At 43.8% G+C, this 25,204-nt stretch overlaps 1 protein-coding gene across 1 annotated transcript in view; it reads right to left on the reverse strand.

The window, feature by feature from the left end:
• The window catches only part of LOC144141238 (nose resistant to fluoxetine protein 6-like), a 78,867-nt gene that overhangs the window by 48,371 nt on the left and 5,292 nt on the right, over positions 1-25,204 (reverse strand). Inside the window, exons 3-4 of the mRNA XM_077672796.1 lie at positions 18,553-18,661; positions 11,678-11,774 (exon numbers count right to left, since the gene is read on the reverse strand). Of these exons, the coding sequence (XP_077528922.1) occupies positions 11,678-11,774; positions 18,553-18,661 (206 nt within the window). The remainder of the gene's footprint in view (positions 1-11,677; positions 11,775-18,552; positions 18,662-25,204) is intronic.

Here is a 25,204-nt window from a genome sequence, read left to right on the forward strand (position 1 = left end):
GAACCAACTTGCCCAACAAAGCAATCTATTGAGTTGTCAGTGTGTTCGGAAATTTATGGTATAACGGGAGTGGCAGTACTTTTGTTCGATTGTATGAATCACGCTGGTTTGGTGGCAACTACATTGTCTATGTACTGAGCATTACATTTAAAATAATAGGGCACCTACGTACGCAAAACACATGACTACCCAAAATACTAACGTTGTTGTGCGTTTTTTGTATACGTGGCCATGTTTTTATACGCAGTTTCCTATTTTTTGACTAGCTTGGAGTTTAAGGCATAAAAAGGCATAATAAGGCACAGCGTTATTCAGTCTCAAAAGGGTGATCGTGTCTGCTGTTTAGTTTGTCTGTACCATCCGGGTGTCTTGCTGTCCTTCTGCGCGCTTAACAGTTCTGTTAATTTTTGGTGATGATAATGATTTTGCAAAGGAGCCACGTGAGGCGTTGCAGCTCAATGGCTCCTCAGCGTGAAGCAAGCCTGCTTTTGCAAAAATAGACGCGCCGGGTTCGGAGCATTACCATCTTGAAGCTTCCCTACCGAGGCAGGAGTAACTTATACGGTGCCTTTGTTCTTCACAACCAGGAAGAAACGGTCGTGCTTCCGGAATTTGAACTAAGTAACATTTGTGCCGGTTTCGCATGTTTTTGTGAGAATGATATGGCTGATGAGTACCAGGGGTCAAAGGGTACTAAACAAAATACTCCACCCCATTGCTTTTTTAGAGGGCACGGAAAGATAAAAGGACGCACCGCTGCCGCAGATGCAATATTATGCGTAAAGTTCCTGCTGGCTTGGTATCAGGAACACCGATCATCCAATCAAATGCTTCTACAAAAGCAAAATAATTTACCCAATGTCTTAACGAGCGCCTATGGAGCACCTATAAAGGAAGTTACAGCCAATATATACTACCACTGCGCGTTTTATTTCAAAAGAATGGCTCATGTTCCCCTAGCGGGAATTGGTTCGTTAGTGTTTTATGTTGTTACAGTGTTTTTTGTTGTTACAAGAACTTATTATTTTCCAGACAACTATGTGCTAGGACTATGCTTTTTTCTAAGTGGTATCAACGTTCACAGTGTAAAATGCCTCTTCTGGTGCCGTATTTATGCGAAGGCAAATAAAGTGCAGCCTCTAAGACGAGTATTGCTTCATTTATTGTTTTTTTTGTGGTGGGTTTCAGGGTGCGACCATTACTGGACACCTTGATGTTTTCATTCGGCGATTTCTTGAGTAATGTCCCCGCGAAGTGCACATTCTGGAAGAATAGGTTTGGCTTCAAATGCGCAATGCTTTCGAAAAGCACCCAATGATGAGCTGCATTGCTGTATTGTCTAAAAATAGACACTCAGAAAATACCATAAAATGGGATTACTTTGCGTAACGTAGTTATATTATGGTATTCATAGTAAAACGCAGCTTTCTTTTCACGAGTGCTTTGCACATTTGGGAATATCCCTAACCTAATAGTATCGGCAGAGCCGTGGTTCGCCAGCAGCTACCCATTTACTGCCTGACTTTTTCGACACCAACATATAGGCCTATGATCAGTTGATGGAGCATGCTCCGGCGTCCCATGGTATAAATACGGTAGCAGCATTATCATGTGAATCGCAGTCCACACCACTTTTCCGTGATAAACTCTGTGCACATCATAAACTGAAGTAGAATTTTGTACGCTAGTGAGCACTCTGCTTGTGGACTTTGAATTGACAAGGAGCTTCGCAAGAGTAACCCCCAAAGAGGCGCACAATTCGGGTGGAATTTCTTTCAGCCTGTGTTAAAATTATTTTATATATATATATTTACACTGATAAAACGTGCCAAAGTTTTCTCCGGGATGTAATTATAAAGATCAGTTATGCAGTGTTTTATGAAATTTTGTGTGTTCTCGGCCACCTGCAAACATGAACCGGCAGAAAAGCCATTCGAGGACGCGTACATCCCATGAAAAACCGGAAATTCGGACGTTTTTATGGGCCAGTTGGCTATGCGCTCTTGCGGACACGCTACTGTATTTCTAAGTACTAGCGGGAAAATTACTTCTTCGGTTGCAGCATATCAAGAGGTGCTGGTTGATGTCGCAAAACGTGGGGAAAAGTGTATTATGCAACTTCTGTAACAAAGTCATTTAGGTCATGTATTGTACCTGCTGGTAAGACCCAGCGTTGTAGATACTGAGGGTATGTTTCCACCAATAATTCGGCATAACTTGCGCTGCAAAGGCTCGCATCAGATAGTAGATCAGAACCACGACGCATTAGATAACCAACTGCGGCCGCGAGTCCATGTCGAGAACAGAACTTGCGCTACAATAAAATTAACACAAACAATAAAATGAGAGATGTGAAAACAGTGGTATAATATTCCTCTTCCCAAATCATACTACATTGCCCAAACCATAAACAGAACAGCCGGAGTGATATTTTTTTGTAAGATGGGTTTACTTATCTTGATAGGTGTAAACAGTGGTGTCACTAAACGATAAACGCAAGACAGAATTATGGCATACACTGCAAAAATGAATTGTTCGTTTCAACGCAATTCCTGTTGAGTTTTTAGAGGCCTAATAGAATCACAATTCAAACTTAACGGCACTTGATATTAGCCATCACAAAGTCGAAATTTTATTGGGAAAACGCAAAAGAAAATTTACTGACACCTGTCTAGCCAAACACTTTGGACCACAAAATGACAACGCCCATCAGGGTAAAACATACACCAGTGAAGAGCTGTTTCAGCACTGCTCGCTGTATCTACTTCAGTCGGTAATAATAAGGTTAGCAGGTTACTGTTATGGTATTCTTTTCTAGCTTTATATTTTCAATCAGTGATTTCATTAAAAAGTCATTGAGCTATCCATAGAAACAACTGAAATGAAAATCGAACGGTCTGGATTAGTAAACTGCGCAAAAATGCAGTGATTATAATAATAAACTAGTAAGGGTTGTGCAGAAACCTTTATCAGCAGCATATTTGTAAACAAATTAGTTTTTTTAGTAAGTGGAGCAAAAAAATTATCTTCCATATTCCAAAAGGTCATTCAGGTTATGTTCAAAACTTACCCTGGGTGATACCTTACCACGCATTGACAATATGGGTCAGGTATCTTCTCTACCGCTAAGTTGCAGCTTCACTGCAACTGACGAGCAGTTAGATATTTGAAGGCAGTCTTTCGAAAAGTAGCATGCAGATCGCGGCCGGGAAATAACGGCGAGCCTGGAGGTTAGAGGTGCTGCACATATCTTGGTTTCTAGTTTTCGGGGTTTCTATAAATAGCTCTAGCAACCTCTTATTAAATATATAATACTATTAAACGTTGTGCCCCGGAGGGAGGGTGGCTAGGTGTTAGAGTGACTTCATCACCTATAGTTACAAACGCAAATTTCCAATACTGCGGAAATTCCGCATGCCTCTGTAGCGGCATTATACTAAAAGCGATGCTGTCCAGGGATATCAAAATATTGCACGAAACTAAACGCTACAAGAATATTCACCTCAAGCAAATACGCGTATTTACACAGAGCAACAAAAAGCAGAACTTTAGAGTCGACCCCTGCCCGTAAAAAAGGAGAACACTACTGAAATTCTTTGGTATAGAAGACTTGGAAAAGAAAGATGTAAGCCAAGCAAACGCAAGCTCGGCCACATCGTTGTTCGGTCATGGACTTTATTCAAGAAGTCATAATTCCAGAAAATACCTTGCATACAAAACCTCAAGAATTTTCTGAGAATAACTTGAACTGTATGCGATAACAACTGTAGAACTGCAGTGTGCAATACAGAGAATCCTACAAGGAGCAAACGCGCATCAACCTTCGATGCAGGCGTGGTGAAGGGATGAATAACAAGTAATCTTCATTGCACAGCTACCAAAAAAAGGGAAGGAGCCTGGCACTACCTCATGTCACTACAAAAGAAGAATAGAAACGGAAAAATAAAAACAACGGTGACGAACGTAAGTGAGCTGGCGTGCAACTTGTCGCTGTCCTAAGCACTCTCTCGCCAAGAAAAGTAGTTCTTTTGAAGATATTAACGTGTTCGCGGACCATGTTTTTTTGAAGATAATAACGTGTTCGCGGACTCGAACGATTCACCAGAAGCCCGAAACCGGAAGCGTCTCGGAAACTACTGAACTGTTCGAAAATATTGAAATGTTTTGATTTTTCCCAAGTGTTGTGCTGCCGTTCGCCGACGAGGGGGAGGGCGTGGGGCCACGGATAAAAAAGACATACCCCACCCACGTGGCGATGAGTCGGTTTTGAGTTGCCTCGGGCACCTTCCGAGAATAATGTTCCCACGCAGTCACAACTCGCTCATGGCCAAGCTATCGACCAGGCCTGGTGTCTTACTACTTGCAGCATAAGTATGCTGCTGGTGGAATAGTTGGTAAATATTTGATAAAATAAGTTCTTGTAAATATTTACACATGACTCACAGACACCAGTCGGTTTTTTGTGTGTCTGGTGTGCACTTTTCGCGCTAAATGTTTATAAAATTGCATCGCTGTGGCATTACCTTTGCAAACGGACCCGAGACCAAACCAAAGTCGCTTATTCTCAACAATTCCAGATGGGCGGGGGCGAAGTTTGTGCGGGCGTTGTCAGATTTTTGTGCAAATATATGGTTTATTGCGTCCGGTTTACGATTTCTCTGCTTTGTGCCCTGCTTGTCGACAAGCATCAAAGATCAGTAATTGGAGTTCTGGATGCGATACAGTGAACATAATCAAGACGTAGCCATTTACATAATTTTCTACTGTTTGCGAACATATTTTGTGCTGCCGTTTTGTGCGCGTGCACTGTGATCGCATGGTAAACATGCTTGCAAAGTGATGTGTGACGATACCTTCACAAAAGGTGTCAGCAAAGCTTTGGGATTCATCCTAACATCACCACAATAGGAGTGACGATGTTATAAAAGGTAACAATATTCTGTGCGAGCGCTCATGCCCATTTCACCATGACTGTTGCCATGCAGTACTACCTACATGGCTTTACACACGTCGGTTATTTTGCGAGGCATAAATAGTTGTTTTATGTATTGAGGCTCGAGAGCAACCTAAATTATCCTTTTTTCTCACCCTGTCTGAAATACCGTATGTAATAAAACAATTTCAATGGTAAGGCTTTTGTACTACCAATTACGTTTTGCCAGCAATCAGTGTTTTAAGGTCTTCTGTGCCTGCATAGTGTTTTCGTGCATGCCTCATTTGTATGTATCTTAAGCTCCAGATCTAACGCCACCTGTGGAGGCAAGCGTTGAATGAATAAAACTGCAGGTATAGTGCTGTAAGGGAATGGAGCCCCGGTGCAGTAACCGAGCGGAGAAGGAGAAGTTAATTACCTAGTTCCAAGTCTCTGAATAAAAAGACCAGCATTAGTATTTTAGGCAAGTATTCGACGAACGTAGTTAACAAAGTTGCAAAACCCAAGCAGACGGCGGTAAAATCAGATCAATGACAGGCACAAGAAATGTGGCCTGCAACCACGCCTGACAGAGCTAAACTGAGAGGCAGAACCACAAGTCATATGGAGGCAAGTGTGTTCAACAAATTAGATAACATGAACAAATTATTATTAAAGCTAAAGTTGAGGTCTACATTGCATCCGCTTCCTACTTTGAATTATTGCCTTGAAAAAGATTTTGCGCAGTGTTGGGCATTTGTTCTGGATCCTTGTACCAACCGTGGCCTATTCAGAAGGCAACGAAGCACTTCGCCTTTAAAACATATGCAGAACAACATGTGCAATTGTGCGTGTAGTACTCGCAAGCAGACAACAGAATATTGATCATATATAAGTAGTTTACCGCGAAGGGCTATCTCCCTTCATGTACCCTTTCGTGAATTCCTTAGCAGCCAGTTATTGTCTCATGTTATAGACAGCATGCGCTATAGCACAGACATGTGTAGGACATTGGAAATAATTCTGGCAGTTTGGACTTAGGCGCTTGCTCGACTTGCTACCATATATTGAAATCTGCTATCCCGTGTAATCCCAACCTACTCACTGTCTCTCTCGGGACAATTTTGATGACAATGTACACCATGAGATCAGTATTTCGAAGCCACTGAATAACATGTTGGGTGAGCATGCGACCAGACGCGCCTCTGATCGACGCTAGCTGTCATTGAGCGAGGGTTTAGCTACCGACTTGTCGTAAATTTTCTGCCCATAGGAATGACCAAAATGTTTGGTCAGAACTGTATCAATAAATTTCTTTATATCTGCTACTGTAGAGAAAACCTCAAAAAGCAAAAAATTGATTGATTGATTGATTCATTTATTGATTGATTGATTGATTGATTGATTGATTGATTAATTGATTGATTGATTGATTGATTGATTGATTGATTGATTGATTGATTGATTGATTGATTGATTGATTGATTGATTGATTGTACGGTTTTATGCACCGACGCAACGCCGGTGATGAGGCACGCCGTAGTGGAGGGGTCAGGATTAATTTTGATCACCTGGGAATTGTTAACTTGCGCCGACATCTCGTACACACGGGTGTTTTTGCTTTTCGCCTCCATCAGAAAAACGGCCACCGCGGCCCGGAATCGAAACCACGTCCTAGAGCTCAGCAGCACAACGCCTGAGCTACTGATCTACCACGGCAGGTGCCAAGCAAAAAAGCTCTTGAAATATTTCTCCATTTCAGCTACTGCACTATTGTGTTCTTTACCCAAACAAGGCTCATTTATCTTTTCCTTGTGTGTTAATTTACTTCAAGAGACGTTCCTATTCTGAGACCGTCCCCTGATATTGTTACGATTAAGCCAGACATGTGCATATAACGATGTCATTTACAGTCTCTTCAAGTTGCTGGTTAGTGCAGCTTGCTTTTTAGAGCAGACTGCAACGCATACGCCCGATTCATCATTAAAGAGTGTGAAAGAATTTGCGAACAGAAAGTTTCAAATTATTTTTTCTCGCACATCTTCCTGGACTCTTCATTTCTTTTTTTGCACTTGTGTTTTCGCACAAAGCACCACATGTTCATTCATTCATAAAGCAGTGTGCAGTGATTCCAATGATGTTACCTTTAGTTTTTTAGTCAGGGCTACAGTTTGCAAATTCAGTTCATTCAAGTTGATGCCTGCGGAATTCTGTTTTTTTTATTCGAAGCACTGAAATTTCACAAATTTTCAAATCCAACGGCTGACGGGTACGTTTTTGTAAAGGTTTTGGGTTTCTCCTTTCATGTGGTGGCTCAAACAGTCGTGGTAGGTCTGTGTGGAGTTTTTTATGGCCAGAAAAATAAATTGGACATCATAACTTTTCGTGTCCGTAATTTTCCGGCTCCCTGTCTGCTCACAAATATTCCTTCCCCCAGGATTGAGGCGTTTAGTGCAGAAGCCAAAGAAGTTGATGCATTTCACTCTCGAGCCATTTTAGGAATGAGTGAAGTGGATAAATTTTTTAGGACACTAACACCTCACAGACTTTTATATATTCGCTGAACTGCAGCCTTCTTGCACTGCCTTCAGCACACACTATCAAACTTCTAAAGTAGCCTGCTACAATGACCAACGTGCTTCATGAAGAAATGATTTGATCATTTTTTACTGTACAGGTGTAAAAAAACGTTATCCTTGTTGCATTTCGCAGGCTACGCAGGGAGGTAGCTAAGTGAACCCTGCGAGCCTCGAGATTTTTTTTATGTTTTCCGGAGAACTGAAGGGAACTTTCCAAAAAAGGCACCTCTCACTATCTAAACTGCTCAATAGATACCATACAATATTTCTGATAAAAGCTATTTTCGAAATATTTTTTAATAAAACTGACTCATTAATGACTGTTTAACACAGTGCACTGAATTTTACAAAGAATTGTTGAAATATTTATAAACGAACTGTTACGAAGTTAAAAATGCTCTGTTAGGTATGTTTGATAGGTTCTCGTTTAATGATTCTCAAGTGGAACACAACAAGAAATCCAACAAAATTCAATAGAGTCGACTGGAAATTAACAGACTCTAATAAAAATACTGAATGGGGCGTTAGGAGACGCTGCTCCTTCATTTACTGAGGAGTGGCGAGCGAAGATCAGAAGGCGAACAGCGGGGAAGACGGTCGAGCCATGGCGCGGTGGTGGTACTGCCTGGCCGAGTGCGAGCACGGTGCTGTCGGCTCGGTGTTTATATTCCAACTATCGGCCGCGTGACTCGTCCCTCGTGGCCCGCGGCTCATGTCGATTTGCAGTCACGAAGTGAAATGCTCCCATGGCGTGAGCTCCCTCGGCTGCCCCGGCTGAGCAGCAACATCTACTCCCCCTCCAGTGGTCTCGTGGTGAGACGCGAGAGTACGAATAACAAAAAAGGAACAAAATATTGATAACAAAAAATGTCCTATGCGCACTGTACAATAAGTACCAGTTCATTCGAGCCACCCTCCCAAAGGGTGGGGAATGGCTTGCTGTACAATATTTACAAATTTTGTCCTGTCCTGGTCAGGCCGTTGAAGCTGTCCGGTTATTCGCTATTATTTCGGGCGGTCATCCAAGGGTTCTCAGTGCTGGGCGAGTCACTCGATGCAGAAATATTCGAGGAAGTAGAAACATCGGCTGCTTCTGGCTAAGCGGCATGTTGCACCCAGGAATGGAGGGGACCACGTTGACCAAATTTGGCTGCTCGGGCGGCGAGCGCTCGCACCAAAAATAGCATGAGGCTCTTGCTTTGACACATGATGCATGCCGTAGCGGACATCGGAACACATTCACACAAGCTTTCAGTTCAAGACGTCCACAGCGGAGGGGCTTCATTTGGCTGTCGTACCTTACGTCGTAGCAATTGGTGCGGCATTCGTGTTGACCCTGGTGATTCTATCCTCGTGCCGGCGGTCGTTTTCGGTGGTGACCGATTGGAGGGTGGTGCGTACTCCTGTTTATCGTTCCTGGAGACGCGCTAGCTGGGGCTAAAGGCTTGCGTGGGGAAGTGTCTTGAATTTCAGCTGAGATTTCTGCTCTGCCAGTGGAGTTTTAGATCCTTAAATAGGTGGGGTCTTATTTTGGGGTGTAGGGCTCGCCCCCAGCAATGTCGGCCCTGCAGCTGCCTCTGACTGCTGAGGTAAAACTGACGACTGGCTGCTTGCTCGTTGCGATTAATTGCGACGAGTTGGATTCGAGATGGCAAAACGTCACTCTCCTCGGTGGCGGACGTCGCGCGCTCTGGTGCCTCAGTGGTGGTGCCGTGGTCAGTGTTCAGGGCTCGAGTTCCAGCTGGTGCTATGGTGATTGAATTACCAGGCGATGTACAGCACAAAACTGATGGCGATGCCTCCGGTGTCGGTGATGATACGCTGTCAAATTGGAAGGACGCATTCGGCTTGTTGTGGGGCTCCACTTGTGAAGCGGGTATGGAACCTGGCTTGGTTGCGTATCCGTGTGGTGACAGTGCAGATTGAGAAAACACGGCTGTGGGTGTAGCCGGGGATGTGGCAGGGGAAGAATGTGGATTGCGCGTCTGACTTACTTCAGTGGCGGAATCGAGACGTGAGGGGGAACCAGATAATGCAGGTACGCCTTGAGGGGTAGGCAGGGCTGCTGGGCTGATAGGTGAGGATGAGGTCGCCGGGCAAGGTGCTGAGTCGTGCCGATGACTGCTGGTGGGCGAGAGTATTGCTTGCCTCAGCAGGGAGTATTGAACTGATGGAGCAGCCAGCAGCTTGTAGCGAATGAACGACCGGAGGTCGGTTGGAGAATCACGAGTTTGCATTTTAGAACGTCACTGGCAATGCCGTTTATGGTGAAAAATGCTTCGGCCTGAGCCATCCATACCTACACATCTTTTGCGTAAATTGTCTGTACTTGAAGGTAGAAATTGGCCTGAAAAAGTCAGTCTTATCCATATCACGAGAAAGCTCACCGAAACTCGAAACGGTTGAGCCTAATGGTGATATCAACAGTTCCGTGGGCGTGGATGACGGTAGCTTGCGTAACCGCGTCCGGTGAGGCCGCAGAGTGTTCATGTGACACAAAGGACGGAACTGAATTAGGCGTCTTCACAGTCGCAGCCTATGTACCGGTGGTTGTTGCAGCAGGAGAAGTTTGCTGACAATGAAAGGGGCTGATCCAGCTGAAATGAGGAACGACTGCCTTTTTGAAGTCGTTGTACACATCGTGGCTTTGACGCGGCAGCCGAAGTAGTGCCTCAATGCGGTCTGAGACATCCTTGCTGGCGATATTGTAGCGATGACCCTGGTTATTATTGCCGCGGATGAAAAAATGGCTCTCGAGCAGCGCGAACCAAAAAGAATTGTATTTCTCGTAGAACACCGGCAGTCCTGGAAGCGTGAGATTAGGTGGCTGGACCGATGATTTTGGGAATCCAGAGCGGCGTGGTAAGGCCATGACTGACGAGTCCAAAGCGCGATTGCAACGCTGACGTAGCGTTGGTGACGCCGCTGAGATGATTGTCGTGAACGCCCCGAACTGTGGTGCGAGCTCGCTTTCCCGGTCACCAATTATGAAGGGGACGTAAGGAGACGTTCCGCCTTCATTTATTGAGAAGTGCCGAGCGAAGAACCGAAGCGGAACAGCGGCGGAGAGGGGCGAGCCATTGCGCCGGTGGTGGTACTCCATGGTCGAATGCGAGCGCGGTGCTGTCGGCTCAGTGTCTGTGTTCCAACTGCCGGCCGCGTCACTCGTGCTTCGTCGCTCACGGCTCGTGACGATTTGCCGTCACGAGGTGCACTGCTCCGGCGGTGCGAGCTCCCTGGGCTGCCGCGGCCGAGCTTCTTCAATACATATACTTGATATGACTCAACGAAAACTAAAAAAAATGTGAATTGATAGTCAAGAACTTGTTATCTAGAACGCAATAGATTTGTTCTTCTAAACCACAGCGGAAAATTTGCAATAGAAAGTCAATAAAAAATTTCTGTAATAATGAATACACGGGTAACAAAATGTAGTTAGGGAAGGTACTTTCAGTTCAATCTTATTAACCATTTTACAGTTATGTTGATGGATCAAATAGTGTGATTGAGATTAAAAAAATAGTTTTGTACATTTGGGCTTGATGAGGACTTGAAGCTGAGATAAGAATAATGAAAAAGTTGCAAGCGAATGTTCACCTCCGCAGTTCGGCTACTCCAACTGATTAAATACACACCTCAATATTCCTTTTTACTTCATCAATAAGAACGCGCTTCTACGCATGTGCTAGGACTAGATTAGTGCGTAGAATAGTTTAATTAAAACTAATAAATCCCGAGTACCAATGCTGGTTCCAGTTTTATATCTTGTTTTCTTTGTGATCGCTTACGTAATGCGTGGCTCTTCATAGCAGAAAAATATATACCCGAAAGGAGCAGTAAACTGCACCCCATGAAGGCATTGTTGCCGTTCACTTCACATTGCTCTTCCGCATTTATGAGAAAGGTAGCAATGATCAGTGCGCAATTTCGGTCCAGTAAGTGATATCTTTGCTTTGCAAAGTAAATTAGGATTTTCTTCAAATAACAAAAACCCAGAAAAGTAGAAAAATTTGCATTAAATAATGATGCCAATATATAAACACACGCTTTCGGATGAAACACTGAGGAGAAAAAAAGCTATCGTAGGTTTTTTTTAGATTCTCTTTATGGTTTAATGATTTCCGTAACGTGCATTCCTTAATTGTGTGTGATGACCCACCAAAAATACAAAAATTTCTGCACTTACGCAACTGCCACGGCGGGCCCATCCTCTGCAAAAGGTACTGTAGGCTGCTTGCATACTGTAGAGGTGACATTGGCAGTGCAACCATACTGACTTAGGGCTGAAAAAAAAACCGACATTTTGGAACTTCAAACATAATGATATGGTTATGGTAAAACAAATGTTAGGAATATCTCTAAATAAATAAAATAAGAGCAGACTGAATTGTAGAGTGCTTACATAAACACATTTGGATTGTATGTATGCTTAATTGGTACCAGGACAGCTTCCAAAAAACCTAGTTTAAATCCAGGTTTGAAACGCCTTAAAGATATATTTGTATTTGCTAGAATCAAATTTACATTGACAAAGACACAACGCGATTGTTCTTGGCTGTAGCTTAAAACCACTTGGAGTTGCTAAGTTTGCCGCACAGCTATGTATACAGCAGAACACAACCACGCTCCAAATTAACGAGGTTGGAAGAGGAGACCACGGCGCATTTATAACATTTTCGCCCCACTTCGTGTTTAGGCTAATTTACTGTTATGTGAAATCTGCCTAGTCCCACCACCAAGCGCAACCTCCACCCCTCGATTAGGCATGGCGTCATGCAATATGGCTTTAGGCCACAATTGCCCGCCACTGCTCTTTTGTTGAGAATAGGCTTGAAGAGTTCCACACAAGTTTGCAAACATTCGCACCAGCACTAAGGTCGAGTCAAAGACCTTTCAAATGTGTAAAATGCATTGATTGACATACAAAAGAAAATTGTGACGAGCTGCGCTCCTACGCGGTTTTCTTGAGACCATTTGTAACAACAGGTTACTTTTAATTGCTATAATTTTTCCCCGTGCTCATTTTTGGCAAATATCTTGTAATAAAAAATAGGACATATTTAAACAAGCAACTCGAATACCTTTGGCTTAGGCAGGTAGATTGTGAACACTTTCCAGCGTTTAAGCCGTATTACGACATCGATTTAAAATAGCCGAAGATCTCCCCTGTAGCAGAGGCATAGCATGCCTTTGCATTGCTGTTATTAAAATAAAAAACAAAGCCCCAGGAAAAGTCCGGGGATCCTTGCAGCACAACGCAAATTCCTACAGCGTGGCCTATCGGAGCAACGCTGGAGAAAGAGGCGACCTGAGGTCCCACCTAGCTTTTCCGTAAAGTGACAGCTGTTACCAGGACAGAGGGAGCACAGAAAGCGACGCCATGCCCGTTCCCAATCCGGCGAGGTGCAAGCAATGACTCATCTTTGGCATTAACGGCCGCCAAGACGTCGTCACGGCTGACCAAGTCAAGCCCACTCCATCCGAAGCACCCAGGTCTCCCTTTTTTGGATACATTGTCCTCGAATTCCAAAGCTCCGGACCAAAATCGTGGCGCAGGCAATACAACCTCTTCAGGCTCTACGTCGTGTGTAAGGCAGCAACCAGCGGCCCAAGGGTCCGCCGCACCGAAGACTACGCGACAAAGGCGTGAGGTACCCACATGCGCAATTAGACACGCAAGCCTAGACGACAATCGGCGCGTAGACGACGCCGGACGACGCCGGCAAGCCTGAACGACACTGGGGGTTCCTCAGGAGGTGTGCGCTAACGTGTGCAGCGTATTTTGTCTGATGAAGGTAAGGTGTGAAGATTGTGCCAGACGCAGTTTATTCCTTGGTATTTTAGCTAACGCCAACAGACGAAGCTCAAGCCTAAATAGGAACTTTCCTAAAGCGCTGGTTAGCCTTATCTATCAAACATAACTACGATTGATTTCAAGAGGCAGCGCCCCACATTCCTAACGTTTGCGGCATCATTCGATGCTTATAAAGCTACAGGCCACACCATTCGTTACAGAGCTGTTATGATGTAGCAGTCTTAGCGAATATTGTCAATTAAAATCCGTACAGAGAGCGCAATGTACAGTTAAGACCGACGTCCTTTCACCCTATAATGAGTGTGAGCCCTTGCACTTACATCGGGTTAGAAACGTCTGCCAGAAAGTGTCATAACAAACGCCTTAGGAAGTGTATAAAGTATTACTTAAAACTGCTTGCACGGTTTAAAGTAGACCTCGATAACTTACTTGAAATATTTGTGTTGCGTTTTGAAATTTATTGAGCTGCATCTACCAGCTTGAGTTACCGTGGTTCTCGTGTACATAAGATTACAGTGGCAAGCGCACGTGATATAAATTACACAATTTTACATTGTAATGAACCGTGACAGGGACAATTTTCCTGAATAAATTCCTAACTTTGGAAAGATACACATTCACAAATAAATATCTACAAAAATTTTCGTCAAGCTGCATCAGTTCATATGCATTTTCAAACGCAACACATATTAAATAGTTTGAATATTTTCAACTAATAAACCCCCGGCAGGTCATTGAAAGCCGAAGACAAAGGATTGTCAAAAAACTGAACGATTTGTTAAAATAACTGAAGGGACAAGATATATACAACAGAATGCGAGAAAAAAATTGTGAAAAGGAGGAAGAAGTAGAAATATTTGATCCGTCAATGCCTTAAAAGGTGCTCCAGTAACAACAATCCGATTTCTTAAAAAACACTATCTCAAAGCAGATAAGGACTTTGTAGGGTAAGCTAACGTTCTTCTTCGCTCCCTAACAAGACAAACATCCTTCAAAATTGATGGAATAAGCTCATGTGGTTACCCTAAAAGTAGTGGTTTTATACAAACATAGTACACCACACCCATCGTCCGCGGAGTCTCCCCTACACAATAAAACCTCACGTGTCACTTGTTTCTCTCTCTTATAATGCCTACCATACGATGTGGGGCGTGAAAACACCCGATTTCTTAACGCCAATCGCATGTCTTCCCCAGAGCAGTGGGAGCCTCTACTGACAAGCTCCCGTCACGCAAACTCGATCTTTCTGGTCACCGTGCCAGGGCTTCAGCCAAGGCACAAGGGTACCTGGACTGAGGCAAACCCACTCCTCCGAGTGACGCCCCAACCCCCACCGTTTGTACTAATAAATGTTTATTTTCTCTCCTTCTTATCAACTTCACCTTTCACCCCTGCAGATTGGCGCTCAAGATCCCAGGCTGTAATATTACCTTGCCATCCTTTTTCTCTTCCATCAACCTGTCCCTCAAATGTCACCGTATCAGGCTGATATGCCAGCCAACGCAAAAAGTGGAATGCTATAAAACGGCTTCCTGGGCGGAAACAAACACAGGCATGTGCCGGACTTTGTAAGTTTCTTAACTAAAATATACTCTTTACCCACAGACCATTGCAGAGCCTAACAACATCTAGTCGAGCCGCGTAAACTAGAAGGACGTTGGTTTTTCTACCTTTTACAACTGTTGTGATGCGCCATAAATATATTGCAATGAATCATGACACCGCTCATATTCTAATCGTTCTTTTCCGACTTCCTGTAGTTTCACAATTGGTTTCACACGGCTAGTGCGAAAGCTTCATTACTCCTTCTATATACGCAGGAAAGCATTGTTCTCCGAAGTAGCCATATTACCACCAAGATCCCCAATCCCTAAGCTAGTTCATATTGCAGTCAAGGAATGAAGGCATGCTTCGATCATTTGTGGACGGATGGTGAAGCGCAAAAGGAAATACGTCAAAAAGGCAATGTCTTCCGCGATCAACACATCTTACAACAAAATATTACTCGCATCCAAAAGCATGGTCCATTCGCGAGTGTAGAATTTTCTGTGCCGAGCAACGTCTTTGTTTGTCATGAACGTCTTTGATAACGTCTTTGTTTGTCAACCACTTTGTTAGTTTGTCATGCAATTGTACGCCCATTCTCTCGGCGCTCCTGGGTGAAATTATACCTCAGTCCTGACGAAGATGGTTCAATCATGGTAAAACGGGGCAATATTTTAGAGAGCAAACTGTACTACTCAACGCACAAATACAAAAAAGGCTCTGTTTCGTCAATCTTGGCTTCTGGATTAGCCGTTGTTTTTACATCACTTGACGTGGTTTTTAGGCAAAAGCGTGTGATCACTCATTCTTTCTGCATACGGGAAAAGTGCGGATAATGCGAAATTAAATTGTGCATGCCATTCAAAAATGCCGACTTCATGGCCGGTTTCCTGTGGAAAACAATAGTTGTTGTTCGCAAACCTTCGAAAATACTCGGCACCCTAAGCATTTTCTGCGTAGTTTACTCTGCGTTTGCAACCACAGCTGGGCCAGCACTTGCTTGTTGTGTGCAATGAAACAGTAGCTTCAGCAGGTACTGCTCAAAAATTGCTTTCAGGCAATCATTTCGGTAGGACCAGGTTATCACTGCACATATTGGTTTAAGACCATTGAAACGCGGCATGTGTTTGGCCAAACACACAAAAGAAACAATCGTAATACACGCTTTCTTCACATGTAATCAGATGCGAATGCTTTTATCCATACCATGGGAGCAACATTTTGTAACGGCTGGTATAGGTACACAAATCTGAGCCTAATGAAATTAAGATGTTTTGAGTCATAGCCAAATCAATCTCTCTGACACCTCGTACCATAACTCCAGCCCGTGCGTTTATAGGATATTTGAGTGAAACACCTAGAAACTGCAAGAAACTGTCTTGAGGTATTTAAAATGTCTAGTGAGGATTAGGTTTGGCGCCTGTGAATGTGGGTCAAACGGTCAAATTACCACTTATAAATACCATTACGACTCATGAAGCAAAATAAATGGTGGAGACAAGTTACCGTACAAGGTTGGGCACGAGAGAGGACATCTGCATTGCGCTGACGAATACATTTGTAAAATTATATTCGACTGGGCCTTGTGTTACCCCCTACCTATCAAGATAATGACTCAATGCAGGCTCACAGAATAAAGGTATTTTTTTGCAGGCAAATGAAGGCATCTCGAAATATTGCAGAAAACTCGCCATGAGAGTTGTGTCTGTGAAATTGCGTTTGGCGTAACCCAACAACACGGGATGAATCCCGGCCGCTGTAACTGCTTTTTTGATAAAGGCGAAGAATGTGATAAGATGTAGGGGTGAGGTATAGATCGCCATTCCGGCAGAATTACTCAGGACCCATTCACTTTTGCGCGCCTAAAACCAGAAGGGCACGTTCGGCGTGTTGCACCCTACAATCAATCCATAAAGGCATGTTTGAGAAGACAATCTTTTTGTTATGGTGTACAGATAATTTTTTCATTGATTTTTCAAGCATTTGGTATGTTGGCATCGGATGAAAGGAGTCTGTTTGTGGCCTATTTAACCCTCATCATTGGCGAGTGGTCATTTCTGGAAAGTTTGCAGAAATGCACCCATTGGCATCTGCTTCACTTTTTGTGTGTGTCAAATTATCAGTTTCTTCCGTTCATTTTCGCCTTTTGCAACTTTCTTTCTTCCTTTTTTCGTTTGTAGGTGTCCTGGGCTGATGTATACAAAGCATTTGTGATTTGACTCCCTCCAAGATGACAGAGGTTTTCTTCGTTCAAGCCTGCTTCCCGGTTTTTCCCAACCGCAGTTCTGCATATGATACACCACCAAATATCCATCTACCAAGCCTTAATCATGAGCGTGCCAATAATGCATACATCAGTGCCTCTAATGCATACATCTAATCTTTATTTATGTATGTATTGCCTCTATTATTTCTGTGGAGGGTTTGACATTATTTTCGGTTACGGACCATTGTATTGAGATCAGGGCGCGTGTCTCATTACTTTTGAAGGAATACCATTTATTGGTTTTAAAATGCGGTTTTTTTTCTTAACCTGTTTGTGTAACGAATAGTTTTGTAGAACAAGGCTGTATTTTTTACTATCTTCTAATCGCCTCTATTTGGGGTTTTATTAAAAGTATTCCCCGCAAGATGGGTGGCACAGGAGTATGCGGCTAATGCAGCCGGCTATTGAAATATAGGCCATGGTTTAAGACACGAAAGGTTTTTACTCGAGGTTCCGTAAAAGGGGCGTGTTTTAAAACAATAATTTATGTAAGCATCTGCGATCGCTAAACTTAATAAAACTACAGGCGACCCTCGCTAATTTAACGTTTGTTGTGAGAAGACACGCTTCAAAGCACTGGCAACCCGCATAGAAGCAGTTATTTAGTCAGATTCTTTTATATACAGGCAGTCTCTTCATGTTTCTTCAGGCGGTGTTCGGTATATTTCCCACTCAAGGGTCTTCAAAAAACTTTGGGGAAGCTTGCAGGATGTGCGAGCGACATGTCTGAAATGAAGCTGCTTGAGATAAGCACACCTGTTGTCGGGAGCAAAGTAAAATTCGATATCCTAGTATAAATATAGTTTTATAGGAAACTTTGTAACGATGCATTTGCGTGAGCATTTCAAGGCAGTTCATTGCACTTGTCACTCTAATTTAAATGCGTGCTCACCAAGAAAGATATCTCGCAGTCGTTCTACACTCAACAAAACGTCTTAGCATTAGGATGCCCTAAATACATACACCGTTCGCCTCCTCATTTAGTAGTCTGCAAAATGTTCTTTTTTATTACCAATACATAGCAGTGCAATGTCGAGCAGCAATATATTTACAAGCATTGACGATACAGTCAGGTATTCTAGGACACCTATTGTTTTCCACAATATTCCTATTAGGGCGTACTCCGTTTCTGCTGAACTGAATATCCCAAAGCTTAGAAGTATTGGTTTTAATTCGTGTTTCGCGAGTGTGCAGCTGCCGATATTCTTATGGGGGCACGTGTGTACGAGGGGTCGAGTCGCGTTAAAGCCTACGTGGTGGTCAAAGCGAATCTGGAGACCTTACTAGGTCACGCCTCATCACCTTCTTTGCGTCAGCACATTAAACTCTTCTTGTTCGCCTGAGCACTGTTACACATTTTATTCGTGATCCAATTCCGGTGGTTGAGAAAGGTAGCTGTTCATAAGAGACCATACAACATTTAAAATATTCTTACACAGAGCAGCTATTTTTGCGACGTCTTGTTCGTTGCATGTAGACGGCGCACAAACCGCAAAGGTAAGGTCAAAACGCTCAAGGAGGTGACATATTTCGCTGGGTCGAACCTGCAAAGGTACAATTCATATAAACACAAGAAACACCTTAACGAGGCACAAAAACGCATTCTAAACTTAGCGCAGAAGAAATGTCTGCTGGTTTTATCTGGGGAACTTTAATTGATGTGGCATAGCCGCACACTTCAATATAGTGGGAATATTCAGTAATAGTTAACAAAATTATGTTCGCTTGCAAGTTACTTCGTCATCTTAATGAAAAATTTTACTTGTCTGTGGCAATTGAAATGTATACGTGCACGGGTAGTTTTGTGAGAACATGTAAATATAGAATATATGTTCCTGAAATTGGTTTGGAAAATAATTTCACGGGCTGAACGCAGATGTACGTACGTGGCCTTCCAGATGTGCAGATGTATAGTTGTACGTGGCCTTCCGAAAGTTCATCGGCAATGATCGATAAAGGTAGGAGAATGACATTTCGCGGGCTTGGTACAAATTTACCAAGCAAACATATGGACTCCCTTAGGTCCCTTTTCTTGCGGTAGAGACGAAAGCCTGGCGGTACTTTAGGCAACGTCTCTTTGTGCACCGTTTTTTCGTCTCTTTCTTTGCTTTGTTTCTTTGACTTTTGGCACAGGTGACATCGCTCAGGTTCTTATTTGCTTGACCATATATGCGTCAGTTTCTTCGCGTTGACTTCTTCGTCTGACAGGAGAGATTACGTCAGTAAGCAGATTCGCACTACATACGGCCTTCATGCAATCACGATTCTCCGCAGTGGTTGTGGTCCCCTTTACTCACGCACAAACACTTTTCTGCGTAAAGGTTACTACAGTCTGTAGAAACATGGACGGAAGAAGAAACAAGTGCAACAAAGCAGGACTGATAATAATGAACCAACTTGCATGTATTTTGCCAACTACCTTACATCAAGCTTTTGTCAGATATTTTACAAACTTTAGGTTTCCTATACAGAATGTGGTGTCTTTTGTGAGAGGGTTGTCTTGGCCCCGAAAAGTCCCAATGGCAGGCATTCAGAAGACACGTGTTATATTGCAATGAAGAACGACAACGTTTGTACCATGTTATCAGCCACCGCCCACAGCGCCGCCCACAAACTGCTCGTATAGAAGTTTTTTTTATCAATACAAATTGCGGAGAATCATTCTGCGGGTGTGTGGAGCCCCTGGTTTGCATCCCACCGGATCACGTCTGAGTGATTTATTAATTTTCTCTTCTCAACGGCGGGCATTGTATTTGCCTGACTAATACAACGGCGCTTTTCGTATATTAGGGCACATCAAGCTTTTGCTCTACATAGGACGCACAACAATTCCTAACGGGCTTTGCTAGTACGCGGGAAAGGTACTGCGTTAGTTTTTAGATAGAAAAACAGTAGTATGCAGTCGTATAAATGGAGAAAGGTAAATATACAAGGCAAGGTTTGCAACATAGGGAGAGGCAGGAACGTTGTCAGTGTTTCTTCAAGGCTAACTTAGAGTGAGTAATAAATATAAAAATAGAAATAAAGACCTAATTCTTACTAACATATGTCCACATTTATTTGATTCAGTCATAAAGAATTTTTTATATTTTTAAATTTGTGTATTTTTGCGGTTAAAGTCAGCTTGCGCTTTTTCTAGACAGGTTGCATTATAGTAGGGAGATCCATAGCATTATAACATAATGGTATACCAGAGCAATTTACGTATGTTTCTGCTACCACACAATTATGGCACCAAATGCTTAAAATTGTTCTAAAACTCAATACCCCTGTCTTCGCTTTGTATGCGATTATATACCTCTCAATTGTCCGGAAACAATAATGTTCGAATGATTACATATGTCCTCACCAACGGGCCGTCAAAACTGGCGCGCTGTTGGTGTTGAAGTGACGCGACTACGGTCAGCAGTGGCTAACGCTGCGCTTCTTTGAAGAGAGCACGCCCCCGTAAATTTTATTTTGCTTAATTCGTTTGGCCTCGTTATACTCTCCCAAGCACGTCCACCCTGAGTGATTGAAAGAAGTACTTCCTATTGACCTCCGCTGTAGAATGGGTGTTCCTTCTCTCTGAGTTCTTGGCTTCTGAATTTATTCCCCGGCACGGGTCCAAAAAGTGGCCACTGACATTATCCTATGCTACTCTACATGATAGCGACGCAATCACCAAATACCTTGGGGCTACAACAAAATTCAAATCACCACCTCTTGTGAATTTGAATGTTTGCGATATGTAGCAATGAAGATGTTTGGATTTGAGCCCACGAGTTCACCCAAGCTACTCTTCTGTATTTTGCTTATACCGAAAACCAGAAAAAAAGAATTTGCTTTTTAATATATTGCGCAAAAAGAGCGCGTTAATTGCAATATTTTCGAAGATGCACAAACTGCTCACTGACATGGTCAAAAGTAGTGCATCGACGTTGCTAATGACAGCTTTTCGGAGTAGAAGTATTGATGATGATGATGGTTAGTGTTTAATGGCGCAAGGCCAACGAGGGCAAAAAGCGCCAGAGAAGACGTTATTTAATGGAGAAGTGATTACCATACAAAGGTAGGTATAAAAAAGAAAAAAAAAAGTGTAAACCGAACATAGTAAAATCAATTAAAGAAAATGGTGATGGCTGGTGTATAGGGCCAGATTTGATTATGCGTGATAGGAAATGAGGTTTAAAAACTTGACGTCTAACAAATACTCAAACACACGTTTCACAGAAACAATGGCATCGTCACCTAGAAAAAATGATGGATGTAGGGGAATATGTTGTCTGTAGAGTTCTCTGAAGTGTTTGTGTCGTGTTGTGTGAAGCGCCTTGCATGTGATTAGTATGTGCACTACGGATAGGGCCTCTCCGCACCTGCTGCACTGGGGTCTAGAAGATCCCGACAGCAGATGCGAGTGCGTCGCATGGGTGTGCCCTATCCGCAGCCTTGCCAAGGCGACTTCTGTGTGTCTGTTGTGTGAGTCAGTTGTGTACCGTCCCAAGTGTGGCTTTATTACGTGTAGTTTGTTGTCTGTCTGTTCGTCCCAGTGTGTTTGCCATGTTCTGCGCAGGTGTTGTTTTATGTGAGGCTTGAGGTCTGTATATGGTACGCTTGTTATGTCGACAGTGTTCCTGAGTGCAGCAGCAGCTGCCCTCTCGTCTGCCAACTCGTTTCCAGCGATCCCAGCGTGTCCTGGGACCCAGCAGAGGAGCAGCTGATGCTTCTGCGCATACACAGACATGATAGATTTAAATACAAGATTAACTATGGGGTTTTTGGGGGGTGTATGCGATGACAGTGCGCGAACAACACTCAAGGAATCTGTGTAGATGATAGACTTTGGAATTTGATTTTCAAGTACGTGTCGTACAATCAATAAAATTCCATATGCTTCTGCTGAGAAAATTGTTGTGTGGACGCTCATGGTTCTGGCTGCACTGAAATTCGGACCATGAGCAGCGCAGGAGACCATAGTGGAGGTTTTAGACGCGTCACTGTAAAATTCTGCAAGTGGGTATTTAAACTGCAGAGACAGAAAGTGCTGCAGTATAGCAGCTCGTGGTACCCGATTTTTGTCAAGTTTTATAAAAGAAAGGTCAGAGGAAACAGGACGAACTTTACAAGGAGGTAAAATGTCTGAAAAGGATGATCTGTACACGTCTAAAAACGAAGCGCTCAGATCCGAGGCTCGCTCTCTCACTCGAAGTGAAAAGGGCAGAGGAACGGATGGGCGATTTACAAAAAGCAGAGATGTGGATGTGTCGTTAAAGACAGGATAAAAAGGATGGTTATTCAGCGATGAAATTTTAAAAGCATAAAGTAAGTCCATGTACGTCCGTTGGTTATCAAGGCTCCACTTATTACACTCGGCATACAGACTCTCAACAGGGCTAGTGCGAAAAGCACCCGACGCCAGCCGTAGCCCCAAGTGTAGCACTGGGTCAAGCATTCACAACGCTGTTTTAGTCGCCGACCCATACACCACACTGCCATAGTCCAAACGAGACCCAACCAAAGCAGTATACAAGCGAAGTAAGAGTTCTTTGTCGGAACCATAGGATTGGTGGGAAAGAACCTTAAGTATATTCATTGTTTTGAGACATTTATTTTTAAGTTCCTTGATGTGGGGAATGAATGTGAGTTTGTGATCAAACACCACACCTAAGAACTTGTGCTCCTTATTCACAGGAAGCGACACACCATTAAGAGTAATGTCTGGGTCCGGATGGACCCCGCGCTTCCTGGAGAACACAACGCAGGAGCTTTTTGCAGGATTCAATTTAAACCCATTCTTGTCTGCCCAGCCGGCAAGCTTCTTGACACAAAGCTGGACTTGACGTTCGCATATTGACATATTACATGATTTGAAAGATATTTGCACGTCATCTACATACATAGAATAAGAGATTGTTGGTGGCAGTGCCTTTCAAAGAGAGTTCATCTTTACTATGAAGAGAGTGCAACTCAACACGCCACCTTGTGGTACGCCATTTTCTTGGACGTGAACCTTTGAAAGTGCACAACCAACTCTTACTCTGAACGTTCTCTCTGACAAATAACTAACAAGGGTGTTCAACATATTACCCGAAACGCCGAATGACCTGAGGTCACTAAGGATCCCATAACGCCAAGCGGTGTCGTAGGCCTTCTCGAGGTCGAAAAAGACAGTTAAACAGTACTGCTTATGTACGAAGGCATCCTTGATGTATGAGTCAAGTGCAACCAGTTGATCATTCGTGGATCGCCCCACCCTGAAGCCTGCCTGGCAGCTCTCGAGAAGACCGTTGTACTCGAGGAAGTACACGAGCCTGCGATTTATCATCTTCTCGAAGAGCTTGCACAGGCAGCTCGTCAGGGCTATTGGGCGGTAATTTGAAGGGGACGACGGGTCCTTTCCCTCCTTCAAGAAAGCCACTACAATGGCCTCCCTCCAAGAGTGTGGAATGTGCCCCGGAAGCCATATTTTATTGTATAGATGTAGAAGTGCTTCAAGTGTGTCTGCGTGTAGATGTTGTATCATTGTATATGTGATGTTGTCTGGGCCTGGAGCTGAGGGTTTACACGTGCTCAGAGCAGCCCTCAGCTCATGTAGTGAAAACAGGGAGTTGTAAGAAGTCTGTGATTTGTTGTTGTCGTGTAGGGACTTCTTTTCACAAGAGGCTTTATGTTTCAGGAAAGTGTTCGTGTAGTGCGCTGAACTGGACACGTGTTGGAAGTGTTGTGCGAGTGTGTCAGCCTGGTCTTCCAGTGTGTCCCCTGTTGTACTGACCAGGGGCAGGCTGTGTGTTTGTTGTCCCTTGAGTTTGCGTATACGTGTCCATACCTTGCGTGTGTCTGTGTACGAGTTTATAGATGTTATGAATGAGCGCCAACTATCTCTTTTTGCCTCACGGCGCACACGTTTTCCTAACGCCTTGGCCCGTTTGAACAAGAGGAGGTTTCCCGACGTGGGGTACCGACGGAGGATACCCCACGCCTTGTTCTGGGCCTCTCGCGCCCGCCTACAGTCCTCATTCCACCACGGCCTCCGCTGGTTGCGCGGGGCACCAGAGGCGTGGGGAATGGACCTTTCGGCGGCGTCGAGGATGTGCGCCGTGAGGAGTTGTGCGGCTTCATCTACGTGTAGGTGTCCTATGGATGTGTGGTGTAGTTTGGATGTCTCTGTAAATGTATTCCAGTTAGCTCGTGCTTCATTGAACCTATTATGGGAAGATGGACTGCATGGGCCTTTACCTATGTATGTAAGTGAGGTGGGAAAGTGGTCACTGCCATATGGATCAGTTCCCACACCCCACTCGACAAGAGGAAAGAGAACTGCAGAGCCAATAGCCAAGTCAAGACATGAGTATGTGTTGTGTGCTATGTTATGATATGTAGGCTGTTTATTGTTGAAAAGGCATGCTCCTGAAGATGTAAGGAATTTCTCTATAAGGCGACCTCGGGCATCTGTGCGAGAAGAGCCCCAAAGAGTGTTGTGAGCATTAAGGTCGCCTGTCAGGATGTATGGTTCGGGCAGCTGGTCAACCAGCGCCTCGAAGTCAGAGCTTAAAAGTGAAACATCAGGAGGAATGTATATGGAGCATACCGTTATCAACCTATTAAATATTATCAAGCGTATTGCTACAGCCTCAAGGATAGTGTTCAGAGTGACAGGGTGGCATGCTAAGGATTTCCGGACGATTATGGCCACACCGCCAGAACAGTGTGTGCAGCCATCCCTGTCTTTCCTGTATACCAGGTAACTATTCAAGAAATTTGTGTGTTTAGAATTCAAATGTGTTTCCTGAACACACATTACACTTGGCTGATTGGTATGCAGAATCTCATACACGTCGTCAAGATTATTCATAAGGCCTCTGCAGTTCCATTGAACAATATTTTCTCTTCCCATTATTTGGTGTGAGAGCAACTGGAGTGTGTATGTTTATGTGTCGTCTTTCGGGGCTGTGACTTTTGGATTGGGCTTTTTGGGCGGCCTATCTGTAGGCTTGGACGACGGAGGCCGCTCCTTGCACTGCGTTGCAGGCAAGAACGGCACTACGTCCATCTCGTCGTCCGATGTCCTGGGTGTGCCCGTCGAACCGGGCCCCCCGGACTTGGCCCCC

Source organism: Haemaphysalis longicornis, unplaced genomic scaffold (assembly GCF_048455015.1).
Source record: "Haemaphysalis longicornis isolate Haplotype H1 unplaced genomic scaffold, Haemaphysalis longicornis Haplotype H1 scaffold_6, whole genome shotgun sequence".
Classification (NCBI taxonomy): Eukaryota; Metazoa; Arthropoda; class Arachnida; order Ixodida; family Ixodidae; genus Haemaphysalis; species Haemaphysalis longicornis.